Consider the following 14,329-nt stretch of genomic DNA (forward strand, 5'->3'; position numbering starts at 1 on the left):
ATCATTTCTTAGCCCCAATTCATATTCACCTACTACGTTTCCTTCCCTCCCTTTTCCTACTACCAAATTCCAGTCACTCAAGAGTATTAAATTTTCGTCTCTCTTCACTATCTGAGTAATTTCTTTTATTTCATCATACATTTCAATTTCTTAGTCATCTGCAGAGCTTGTTAGCACATAAACTTGTACTACTGTTGTAGGTGTGGGCTTCGTATATCTTGGCCACAATAATGCGTTCACTATGCTGCTTGTAGTAGATTACCCACACTCCTATTCTTTAATCATTATTAAACTGACTCCTGCATTACCCCTATTTGATTTTGTATTTAAAACCCTGTATTTGCCTGACCCAAGGTCTTGTTCCTCCAGCCAGAGAACTTCACTAATTCCTACTATATCTAACTTTAACCTATCCATTTCACTTTTTAAATTTTCTAACCTACCTGCTTAATTAAGGGATCTGACATTCCAAGCTGCGATCCGTAGAATGACAGTTTTCTTTCTCCTGATAACGACATCGTCCTGAGTAGTCCCCGCCCAGAGATCCAACTATTTTATCTCCGGAATATTTTAACCAATCATGCCCGTAATAAGGATGAAACAGAACTCAGCACGTTGGGTTTATTGTAAATTATAGGTACAGTGAGATCATCTAGCAACAACACTCATCAAATGTGGGAAAATTCCTCAGGCAATAGCCTATAATCATGTTACTTAGCAGTGAGAAAACAAATATTCCACTGTCTCTTACGATGCTTATGTTTTTATGACGTGTGAGAGAGAAACATGAGAACCAAAACTGGCAAGTTAGCTTCCATATAAACAGCATTTGATATGATAGGGCATAATTTCCAGAAATATTTCTCATGAAGTGAATATGTTACTGAGGTCAACAACTGTTAGCATTTAGCGGTACAATAACAGTCCTTTTCAGCAGCTCATACTTATGAAACTTAAGTACAAGCTGAAAGTATTTGCAACTCATGCTAAAACAGTATATACAAAAATTTAGAAAATTATACTGGTTTGCTGTCTGATGGACCTTACAAACAAAGCAATACCCCATACGATTTAATAACAAGAATATTGGAGAAAATCGTGGGACCTAACAAATTGTTTTCAGCATATTCCCTTACTGAAAGCCTCAGATCAATGATCTAATTTATAAGGGAGCACCTGAAGAAAAATACAGGAAATACCTTTAGAGTTTCTTTCAAATAAATCAAAGAGCAGAAAAAAATCTTCAATCTTTGGCTTTCCCAAAGGACAAGACCCTTGTTTCATACTGTCTCAAGGAGACTAAAGGTGTCAATTTCTGCACTCCACCATGATGATTATGTAGACAGTCATACAGGGGATGCAAAAATATCTGAGATTATAATATTTTTACAGCATGATAAAGGCTGCCCAGCTGTCCCAAAAAAATGTCAAGAGTAAATGCACCAACTCCCTGGCCGATAGTGTTGTACGATCCACTAAATTTAGTTGTAATAAATGCACTTTGTATTTATAAAACAAATAAAAATTAAGATAAAGCAGTGAAGAGAAATAAATTCCTAACAAACCTCCTATGGGAATCCCAAACAGAAAGGAGATGTCGAGCACTGCATGTTCCTTAGGAGATCAGGATGTGTGGTCTTTCATTGCTTAGAATGGAACAGACTAACTAGCCACAAGAGGGGGGGGGGGGGGGGGGGGGGAAGAGGGTGAAAGAGAAACATGTTAAGAGTGTTGTAGATCAAGGGGCAAATCAGCTGGGAAGTGGTGTATCAGATGCAACAAATGTACCCACACTGGTCATTTGAAGGAAGTTTGTGTCAATTGTTTGGACAGTCAGACTGAATTAACACTTCTGTCAAACACTAACTTTGAAAATCCTGATTTATTTGCGGTATTAGTGAGGCTAGTATTCATTTTTACTGTAATACAGGCCCACTTTTTTTGTCTTTCATCACAATAGGTTTTGCATGGATATTAGTATAAATACGGTGCATTCAAGCTGAGCTGAGTAAAGTAATTAACTGAATCCTCTGAAGTACTATGCATGTGGTATTTTGTTTCACCATTAACAGTGGAAACAATTCTGGGTGACATCTGTCACAAACGGAACCAATAATGCAACAGAGCTTCACGTGACTACGGCAGGGTTAAAGAAACCTACAGAGAAATGAGAAGCAGCTGTATGAATATCAATAGCTCAAATGACAAGCCAGTATTTTCTCAATCACATCAAATGACGAGCTGCAGTCACTCAAAGCCGCTATGGCATTTAAATCTTATGATGAGCTTAGCTCGCAAATGTTCAGTTCACTGTATGAATACATGGAGTTCAATTTCTAGCTACAAGATTGCTCCCAAATTTATTTATGATGAAAGCAGCACACTCACCTGTCACGTGGTAGATTACATTGATAAACAACCAATACAGAAATGAGGATTGTTTACAGACACTCCTGATAGTGTTTCAACAGTGATGGGGAAGTAAGTGATTCGTACAAATAAACACAGTATTTACCTACAACCAAGTGTAGCTAAATACTGTGTGTGTGTGTGTGTGTGTGTGTGTGTGTGTGTGTGTGTGTGTGTGTGTGTGTGTGTACACACACATAACTTAATAATGCACATTATAAGAAGCAATCTGATGTGGATATCACAAGGCAGTGCCCTCACCAGCAATGCATCTAGCTACACTTAGTCCACAACAATGTTCTTGTAACACCTCCATCTGATGATGAGCCTGCAGTGGCTCTAAAACATGTTCGTGGTTGAATAAATCAAAGAAGTGACTGGTTGCATATTTATTACCAGATAAATGCCAGTTTAAATCACAGTCGCAGTTCGTCATCCGCAATGGATATACCGAAATAAGTGATCTGTATTTCAGCGATTCAGATTCTGAAGAACCACAAGCAGTAGTTCAATGTGCCCATCAATATCAGAAGGGAGTGGATGGCGTACATTTTTCAAGACCAGATAACAACTCCCTTTCCTAACATGAAACACCCTGTGAAGGAGTACAGCAAGATAGTTTATCTTATGATCTACATATTTTCCAATTTCTTCATTGTTTATCACACGCTCAGTGGAAATAAAAAACAGCTACACCGACTCGGAATCAATACTACACAGCAAATGCTAGAGTGCAGAACTACCTAAGTATTTTGACTGCAGACAAGCATCAGCAAGAACTATTCTATGAGGTTTCATAAAACCTAAGTAGACTTCCCTCCCACACAGAAGAAAAAAATTTCACAAAAAGTTGTATTTTATGCTATGCAAGACAAAAAAAAGTGAAACTGTATGGATTAGCAAAAAGTGTGTGGTGTTATACATTTAGAAGGCCATTTTCAGGTCTACCCAACCCAACACCACAACAGACATGTAAATCAAGCATACTAGCAGATACCTGTTAAATCTGATTTCGTGACAAAAGTAGGGTATTTAAATATGATGCCATGGGCAAAAAAGCTGAGAGCTGGGAAGAATATATACAAGGGCTATACAAAGGAAATTAACTTTAGAGATTACTGTGGCGAGGAAAGAGGAATTAAAGAGGAGATTTGATACTGCAAGAAAAATTTGATAAAGCTTTGAAAGACCAAAGCAAAGACACCAGGAGTAGACAAAATTCAGTCAGAATTATGTAAATCCTTGAGAGAACCAATCTTAACAAAAACGCAATATATATGAGACAAGTGAAAACATCAACTTCAAGAAGAATATTAATTCCAATTTCAAAGAAAACAGGCACTGATATGTAAATATTTATAAGTTGTCAGTTTATTAACTAATGGTTGCAAAATAGATACATAAATTACTGATATTTATAAGAAGAGGACTGCTTGATGTCTAGCTAACAGACAATTTGGGTTTCAGAATATATTTTTCAAGTAACACGCACAGTAATATTGACTTCACTACTTACCATAGAAGACAGCCTGATGAAAGGGAAGCCTATTTCCAGTATTCATAGATTCAAGTGGGGCATTTGCTCTTTGAAATTATTAATGTTGTAGAACTAAAATACAGGAATTGAAATGCCTAACTCTTACAGAAAGGTGAATGCTGTTACAAGGGTGGAAGTGCATGAAAGGGAAACTGTAATTAACGGCAGTAGTAGCCTGTCCTATTTCCTCGTCTATACGGAGCAAGCAGTAAAGGAAACCTAAGAGCAATTTGGAAGAAAAGGAAAAAAAAATTTTTTTTTAAATATTGTAGTAATAATCTGTCAATGGCACTGCAATTCTGTCACAGATGCCAACAGACTTTGAAGACTGATTAAATGCAATGGATCATGTCTTGAAAAGACATAACATGAATGTCAACAAAAGTAAACAAGGGTTTATAGTCTAATTTTATCAGGTGATATTGAGAGGATTGTACTATAAAATAAGATACTGTAACTAGATTATGTGTTTTGATATTTTACAGCACTGGCCGAAGTAGAGAGGATATAAAATGCAGACTATAGGAAGTAGAGGTTTTCTGGAAAAGAAAAATATGAAAATATCAAATATAAAATTAAATGTTTGGATATCTTTTCTAAAAGCATTTCTTTGGAGTGTAGCTTTGTACAGAAGTGAAATGTGGACAAATATTAGTGCAGATAAGAAGAGAACAGAAGCTTCTCAAATATGGAGCTGAAGAAGAATGCTAGAAATTAGCTGGGAAAATTAAGTAAGAAATAAGGAGATACGGAACTGAATGGGAGGAGGGAGGGACAGATGGAATAAATTTATGGGTAAGTTGACTAGCAAAACATTCTGTGGTTCAAGAAATCTTCAATTTTGTAATTGAGGGAAGTGTGTGGATGAAAACTGTAGAGGGAGATCAAAAGCTGAACTATAATAAGCACATTCAGATGGATGTAGGCTGCAGTAGTTATGGAGATTTGAAGAGGCTTGCACAAGCTAAAACAGTATTTAGAGCAGCATCAAACCAGTCTGTCCATACAAACAAACAAACATTTGAGAACAACAGATGCGAATTCTTGTTTGTTTATGTTTATGTCCACATGATTTATAAATACCATACCAATCAAGTACTGCCACTAGCACAATATATCTTTGTGAAACATGATTTTTTTTGGCACAGTAGTGATTTTTTTTTACGCAAACAGTTATTTTTTTAGGACACACGAGGTAGAAGCATTTACAGTGTTGCTGCCTGTAAAAATCTTTAATAATTAAAACAAACAGAAAGTAGTGTTAACAGCACCACAGACACAAGAGGTGCACTTTTCACTTTATGAGCTTGTAAAGGCACAACTGCAATCAGCACTGTGCCATTATACAAATTATAAACTGAATTGAAGTGAAATTTATTTACATAAAATTTAACTATTTTGTTAGTAGCAAGTGCATTTCTGTAAAAACCCTATCACATTTTCAAAACACTATTTCCTGCTGAAATGAGACCGGCAAAAGCAGTCGGCAGGTGTCAGTGAAGTACTGAGAGAAGTGGAATGACTACCACCAGTCATTCAAGCCTTTCTTCCTTATCCATTGACCAATCAGAAAATAGTAGAAGTCTGATAGTGGATCACATACGTCATAGCTTACATTCAACATATGTACATTAATATGCATCAGAATACTCAGATTTGTCTGTCACATTATCCAATGAAACAGGTTTCAATACAGTGCTGACAAACATTCAGCTACACTGCATCTACATCCATGCTCCACAAGGCATCTTATAGCACAGGTCAGAAAATAATTTGTGTATCACTGGCCCTTCTTTCGCTGTTCCAGTCACGAATAGTTCAAAGGAAGAACAAGCCACTGTCAGCTCTAACCTCTAATTTTATCGTCAAGCCTTTTTTGCAAGATATGCGTCGGAGGAGGCAATATATTGGTTGCCCTTCCTAGAAACATTGGCTCTCAGAGTTTTAAAAAGTAATCACTTTGATACACAATGCCTCTCTCGTATCACCCGTCACTGTAGTTGGCTGAGCATCTCCAATACAGTTTTGCACTTACTGAACAATCATGTCATGAAACACACTGCTCTTCGTTGGATCTTTTCTATTTCCACTGGTACAGAATTCCATCTTATACAAACCCCAGATGACGAGCAACAGTCAAGTACTGACCAAATAAGGGTTCCGTAAGCTACCTTCTTTGGAGATGACTATTTCTTGGGAGTGAATCACAGTCTGGCATGTGCCTTACCTTTGACTAGTTTTATGTGGCCCTTCCACTTTAAATCACACCAAAAGCATACTCCTACATATTTTATGCATTTTACTGAGTTGTGGTGACTGCTCTGCAATTGTGTAATCATGCAATAATGGGTCTTTCTGTCTGTCTATGTACAATGCATGAAATTTGTTCATGTTGAGGGTGAAATGCCAATTCCTGCACCAAGTGTCAATCCTCTGCATATCTTCCTATATATCACACTATTTCCTACCACTGTGATTACTCTGTTTACAGCAGCATTACCTGCAAAAAGCCTCATGGAACTGGCAACATTATCCACTGGGTCATGTATATATATTGTGTAAAGCAATGGTACTATAACACTCCCTTAGAGGACACCCAAAGTTACTTTAACATCTGAAGATTTTTCTCCATTGGGAATAACACACTGTTTTCTGTTTGCTTGAAACTCTTCAATCACACAACTGGTATGTATTACTGACAACTGTATCTTGTTCATTAGGCAGCACTCCTGAACTGCACCTAGTGCATTTCACAAGGTGTGGGACACACCATTTAGTTGAGCACTGGGGTCTCGTGGATGAAAAGAGCAAGCTGTGTGTTACATGATCTTTGCTTTTGGAATCCTTGTAAACTTCTAAAAAGGAGATTCCCAGTCAAGAAATAGCACAATATGCAAGCATACAACATGTTCCTAAATTCTGTAACAGTGTGACGACATTTCTTGAAAATGGGAATCACCTACATGACATCCCCACCCCCTAAATTGCAAATGCTTGCTCCTCGAGAGATCTAAGGTACACTGCTGGTTGAAAAGGAGCAAGTTCTTTCACATACACTATGTACAATCATGCTGGTATTCCATCAGGTTCAGTTCAATTTCCTCTGCTCAGTGATTCCACTTGGTTCTCTATCCCACTATCACTTATTTCAAAATCTGTCATTCTGACATTTGTCAGACGATTTAAAGAAGGAACTAAGGTGCGATATTCCTCAGTGAAACTAAGAAGAGTCAGTGTTTCAGCCTTGTGTGCAGACCTCCAATTCGATGCCATTATGATCACAGTGTGTGTGTGCTGATGGTTTTGGCCTGAAATTAAGATTCTCTATCAATCCAGTGTATGTAATTTTGCTATTGAGTTATTGTGCATTAACATTTATTGGTTCTACTGAACAGCACTGTCACCACAGCCAAGATTTCATGGTGATAGTTATTATCACACCCTAACTAAGAGCAATGTTATATAGTCAGGAGGTGAACCTAGAGGTAAAACAGTTGCACTAAACTTTAACATTACAGAAAATCTTTTGTGGCTCATTACAAATAAAAACTTATCAGTTTCGAACCACATCCACAACAGTCTGCAAAGCATACACACTTAACTATATTTCAGAAGGGACCATCCTTTCCATTTGTAACTGAAATTGTCCCCACAGACTTTTCTGTCACTAACCACGTTTTGTTTAAACAAAACAGGCACCATACTACTACCACGTCAATACTTTTAATCCCGCTTCGATGCCATCTGTGGGAGAAAATAGCTACAATCCTCTTTGACAATCATTTCTGGTTAGTTCACCCCACCTGGTTCAAAACGACTAATTTTCCTTCTACAGACTGCTGGTTTTAATAATATTAAATGGAAACGATGTTCCACATTCCATTTCAACATCTTGGTTCACGGTAAGACCCTGAACTGACAGCATGTCAATACCTTCAGTAAACATCAGGTTTTAATGGTCCAGATTACTAATACTTCGTTTCTGTGGTTTCGTTCCATACATTTAATATCTGATACACTGACATTAAAAGCCTCCCAATTGTTATTCAAATGACACGAATTTTATGCTTATATAAAGGTAATTTGGAAAGTGTTATTTCGCGAAAATTGCACATCATGGTAACAGTTTCCTTGTGCACACATGTCTGCTAATGTTGGGAAACCTTTAAACTGTTTTAATGCGGCTATAAAAATGTAACTGGAGATACAGGCATAGTCAATCCGCAGACTATATTTTTAATTATTAAGAACATGGAAGCTACATAAGAACTGATCTCTACTGAAACAGTACGGAAAGAACTGAATTCTTTCTATTCCTAGTTCGTTTAGAGATAACTTACTGGTGGCCTCTAAAAAATTTCCTCCATCCCAACTGCCAGCTTATACACACACGAATACTTTTCATAACATACAGGGCTGACTACCGGCTATACACAATTACTGACTCGAAATCGGATGCAGTACATCGTTCAACGTTTGCTGGCGAAGTCTCAAATCTTCCCCTGCATTACTAGAGGTACTTCAGCCGTGACCTCTAAAGGTCACATGAGATAAAAACTGTAAATTTCTGTATACATAACACTTATAGTGTATAAATTAAAATACGAGACTATCATTCGGCATTTCAGTATCTGCGTAGAGTAACTATGACTACTAGGTCACAGGTCCTTAACAGGAAACTGCCCGCAGGTGTTTGGCTAGTGCACCAAGATAATGTTATAGTTATCTACATGGGCAAAAAACACTATATACTTGCCTGGCTCTCGTAGCAACCGCTGCAATAACATTTTGATTACTTTTCAATAATGAACTCGACGCCAACGCTACTCTTGCTGTAGGTGCCATATCCAAGATGTAAAACGAATTACTCTACCACAATTGTCACACACCCCCTACCGGCAAGTACCCAGAGCTCCAGCTGTTTTTAGCTATTGGGTTGGCACGCAATGGAACCAGAGATGTTACGTTGAAAGCGTCGATAATTCTCTTTAGATCGAGGTACGAAGTCGATTTAAACGGCACATAAACAGAGTGGCACTGTCAAGTGGAGATGTGCTCACACAAACAGAGCGTCAACACAATGTCATTCCACTTGGTACAACACTAGAAATGAAAGTAATGTTATGGTGTGTGCAACGATGCAGCATTTAATAAACGCCCCACATAGGACGAATTAGTAACGAGTACTTTATATGTATCATATCTTTGAATATAGTTCAGTGCTGCATACCTACTTGTGTTGCGATGTTTGCTGTATATGTGCTGCTCTTCAGTGTGTTGAATTTCTCTCGAGGTCCTTAACTACAATCTGATGTAATGAACATGACACCTACCCCAGTCATGACTTATATGTGGCGCAACTGTTAGATATTGGTCCCGACCCTGAAGCATGCATATCTTTCCCAGTAAGTTATGTTTCATACACTGAGCATTCAGCTGAGCACTGGCAGAGCCATCTATGGAGTGAATCCTCACTGAACTGTCAAGATTCTACATCAAGGTGGTACCCACAGTAGCATATGGAACGTTGGTGATTGACCTCCATGGCAGCTCAAGTCGTGCTGGTTTCATAGACGCTTAGAGCCCGAAGCTAGATTATGTTCACAACCTTGCGAGTTCCCAAACAATAACAGATGCATAGAGGTATGCAAGTCTGTTCCAAAGCTATCAAGCACCTTCCTGAATTACATAATACCACAGTTGCTGCCAGACGCCAGATTCACGATTATTTGTCTTGGATGAAACACCTGGAATGGAATATCTGGTCGACACCAAATCAGAAATAAGCATCATTCGATGAGACATAAAGAATAAGCCTCTGTCTTATGGTATTCCTATATTAATAGAAATCAATCTACAATTAAGTCTATGTATGGAGATATATGACTTTGACTCTGCAGGATGGTTTTTTTCTCCCTCATGGCGTTTCTTAGTGGGCGACATCACTGGCTCCACACTAGATGCTGACTTTCTTACATTCTTCTCCTTACCTACAGACATCCATAATCATCTTCTTGTACAGTCTCCTCTGTAGCAACACTACCATCCGCCTTGGACACCAGATTCCTTTCCATCAGCATGGAAGATATGAAGATTTCCGTGTCTTCTACATCATAGCAACTTCTCTCCATTCCATGCTCATCCCACTGCAGAACACACTCACATGGGTCATGCGAGAAGACGGTGTTATATGATTCACCCAAGTACAGGAAGCTGGCTTCACTCCGGCAGCAAGAGATTGAATATTTGACTGAGCTTGTCTGAATAGGAGTTTGTAAGAGTTTTGATGACAGCAATGATTGTCTGAATTAGCGGATCGCTGATATAGAGAAGACTCTTCACAATACAATCTTGTATATCTTTGCATTAATGTTTCGTTCAAGTAAGTGGCCTCTGAAGTGATATGGCTGGGAGTATGAAAGGACTGTCAGCGAAGTCCATATAAAAAAAATAAAGTAGGTTATCGTACGACTTCTTCTACGGGCTTTTTCCTACCACCTGCAGGTCTCTTTGCTCACATTCTTACGACATTGTAGGACCTCTCCCATGTTTGGAGGGGTTCCGTTACGACGTCCCCCTAATTGGCAGATTTATGAGTATTTGACACTTCTGCTTGTTTCGTTGCTAGTTCTGTCATATCCATATGGTTCTCCCAGTTCGGTATTATAGAGGCCATCAGTTTGATTCTTAATTATTTCATGAATTACAGTGTCTGACAAGTTGTAAGCCTCTGCAAATTACGAGCTACAATCCCTGTAGTAATGGGATTGCACAAAGTACGCACTGTACCCTTAAGGTGCACTGGCCTGTCAGGGCAAAGCATGGATGGCGGCCAGACTGATGGTTTTGTTGCGACTATACAGTAGGTTAAAAGAGGATATTAGATACACAATGGCACAATTAGTCTACAGTGAAGTCATAAAGATCCCAGGTGAATTTTTTGCCTCATCCCCTCAGCATGATTGGGGAATGGGTGAATATGGCCAGTTTCTGCAAAAATTGCAAACTTTCAAGAGCTTGCTGCTGCCGCCTCCCCCACTGCAGCATGGATCTCGACCATTCATTTGCCTCAAGGACCTTTTCACCTCTACTAAGATTTGGATCTGCGATGATGCTTTGGGCCTCCACTGGCTCCTCTTTATTCTGGGCCATTCACTGCAATCTCCCACAACCACAAGACCTTCACCGTTGATAAAAACGGAAAAAATGTCACAGTCTCTGTCCACCACCTGAAGCTACCACTTACCAAGGTGCAGCAGCTGCCTCGCCTCCTGGAATCTCCTGCTAACCCACCTCAGCCACCCTCGCCAGTTCCCCCTCCACCCTCTGCACTCCATACCCATTCTGGTAAGAATGTCAAGTGTGTTTTCGCTGAGGTCAGGGCTGCTCCAGACTTCCATCATGACAACGTGACTTAAATATGTGTTCAAGCATGATTCTCCCAAATTGGGGAAGGGGGTGCCTAATGTGGTGTGTACGAGTGCAAAATCAACAACCAAGATAGGTCTAATTAGTAACGAGTACGTTATATGTAGTGAGGCATCTGACCTCTGCTTCCCCTTCTGCAGCTACGGAAGTTCAGCATCCGGTTCCGTATTTTTACATCGGAAGTTTATCGGAACAATGTCGCGATTGTTGATGCAGTGCTTATTTTCCCACGCGCCGGTTTCTGCACAGACGGGAGTTCATTGGCTGGGGCGTGTAGCAAGCCAACACCCATAGCGATTGTTGCGTTTATTGGATTATTATTCAATGATCTCTGTCCGTCGCCGCGAAAATATAGCTAGCGTTTTCTCGCTCGTCAGTCTACTTTGTGTTGCTGTATAATATTACTATAATGTACAGCGTTTTTTAGCCACCAGTTCTGTGGTGTAACGTTAGTTAAGAGTGCAATAATGATCCCCAAAACAAGTCTTATTCTTTGAGATTAATGATTTGAGTGCCAAATGCAAAACCTGTGAGGAAGTATAATTGTGAAAAGGGTGCACGACCACAGCATTGAAGAGACATCTTAGGATTAGAGATTAGATTAGATTAACACTTGTTCCATAGATCATGAATATGACACTTCGTAATGATGTGAAACGTGTCAGGTTAATAAAAGATGTCTGTACAAGATATTACATTACACAAAATATTGCATGACACTAATGTTTAAGTTGGTTTTTTCCCTCTCCCTTAATTTATATCTAAAAATTCAGCCAATGAATAGAAGCAGGTGTCATCTAGAAATTCTTTTAATTTATTTTTAAATGTTGGTTGGCTATCTGTCAGGCTTTTGATGCTGTTTTGTAGGTGACCAAAGACTTTAGTGGCAGCATAATTTACCCCTTTCTGTGCCAAAGTCAGATTTAACCCTGCATAGTGAAGATCATCCTTTCTCCTGGTGTTATAGCTATGCACACTGCTATCACTTTTAAACTTGATTGGATTGTTAACAACAAATTTCATAAGTTAATATATATACTGTGAGGATCCCTAGAACCTTAAATAGATGTCTGCAGGATGACCGTGGCTGGGCCAGCAATTATTCTGATTACACGTTTTTGAGCAACGAATACTTTACTATTCAACCCCAGAATATGATGTCATACGAAAGCAATGAATGAAAGTAGGCATAGTAAGCTAATTTACTGAGATTCTTATCACCAAAATTTGCAATAACCCTAATAGCATATGTAGCTGAACTCAGACAATTCAGCAGACCATCAATGTGTTGTTTCCAGTTTAACCTCTCATCAATGGACAGACCTAAAAATTTTGAAAATTCTACCTTAGCTACAGACTTCTGTTCAAAGTCTACATTTATTACTGGAGTTGTGCCATTTACTGTACGGAACTGTATATACTGTGTTTTATCAAAATTTAAAGAGAGTCCGTTAGCTGAGAACCACTTAATAAATTTGTGAAAATATCATTTACAATTACATCACTTAGTTCTTGGTTTTTGGATGTTATTGCTATACTTGTATCATCAGCAAAAAGAACTAACTTTGCATCTTCATCAATATGGAATGGTAAGTCATTAATGTATATCAAGAACAGTAAATGACCTAAGACCGAACCCTGTGGGACCCCATACTTGATAGCCCCCCCCCCCCCCCCCAGTTTGAGGAATCAGCTGTTGCTTTAACATTACATGAACCACTTATTTCAACTTTCTGCATTCTTCCAGTTAAGTATGAATTAAACCATTTGTGTACTGCCCCTCTCAAACCATAATGATTTAGCTTATCTAAAAGAATTCCATGATTTACACAATCAAAGACCTTTGAGAGCTCACAAAAAATACCAATGGGTGATGTTCGGTTATTCAGAGCATTTAGTATTTGATCAGTGAAAGCGTATATAGCATTTTCTGTTGAAAAGCCTTTCTGAAAACCAAATTGACATTTTGTTAGTACTTTATTTTTACAAATATGAGAGGCTACTCTTGAATACATTACTTTCTCAAAATTTTTTGATAGAGCTGTCAGAAGAGAGATTGGGAGATAGTTGTTGACATCCGACGTATCCCCCTTTTTATGCAATGGTTTTACAATGGCATATTTCAGTCTAACGGGGAAAACACACTGCTCCAAAGAGCTATTACATATGTGGCTGAGAATCCTACGTATCTGTGAGGAACAAGCTTTAAGTACCTTGGTGGAAATACCATCAATTCCGTAAGAGCTTTTACTTTTCAGTGAGTTTATTATTTTACTGATTTCAGAGGGAAAGGTTGGTGAAAATACAGTTGTTTCAAACTGCACAGGTATGGCCTCTTCTATTAGTAGCCTTGCCTCTTCTAGTGAAGATCTAGAACCTATTTTCTCCACAACATTCAAAAAATTATTATTGAAAATATTTTTCAATTTCTGGTTTGTTTGTTAGTACACGTCGTTACGTGACGAGAAATTTGCAGAGTTTGAGAAGTTAGATGAAACTATCAAACTTCCAATGGAGGCGAAAAAACAACAGGTTACTCAATATTTGAATAATATGGAGTCGGTATGAATCATATAGTTCGATTGTTACAGACTGAGCTCTGTCCACTGCTGGTGCAAAGCTGTTTTATCCAAATGACTCACAATACGATAGCATTTTAAAGAGGCCCCTCCCAAGCCTTAGTTTTGTTCAGGTCTTGTAGCTATAAGTCGACAATAATGTGCCTTTTCTCGTTGCTACAACAGTTAACGATATGGCACATGGTAGTACATGATCTGCAGATGAGTGTGGTTGGCAGCACTGCACGAAATTTAAACTGGTTTTACGTCCTTGCCCTTCATCTAATCTGAAGTAAGCACTTCAAAAAGTTATCACACTCTATATAAAAACGTTTCTAAGAATTTTGTCTTCCATTTATCTATAGAAGAGTGATGGATCTCATCTAGCAGTAGTTTG

General features: G+C 38.5%; 1 protein-coding gene across 1 annotated transcript in view; it reads right to left on the reverse strand.

Moving 5' to 3' along the window:
- The window catches only part of LOC126272037 (aspartate aminotransferase, mitochondrial), a 48,701-nt gene extending 39,635 nt beyond the window's left edge, over positions 1-9,066 (reverse strand). The window contains exon 1 of the mRNA XM_049974551.1: positions 8,703-9,066. Within this exon, the coding sequence (XP_049830508.1) occupies positions 8,703-8,791 (89 nt within the window). The 5' untranslated portion in view covers positions 8,792-9,066. The remainder of the gene's footprint in view (positions 1-8,702) is intronic.
- Between the last annotated feature and the right edge of the window lie 5,263 nt (positions 9,067-14,329).

The sequence above is a fragment of the Schistocerca gregaria genome, chromosome 5, assembly GCF_023897955.1.
Source record: "Schistocerca gregaria isolate iqSchGreg1 chromosome 5, iqSchGreg1.2, whole genome shotgun sequence".
Taxonomy (NCBI): Eukaryota; Metazoa; Arthropoda; class Insecta; order Orthoptera; family Acrididae; genus Schistocerca; species Schistocerca gregaria.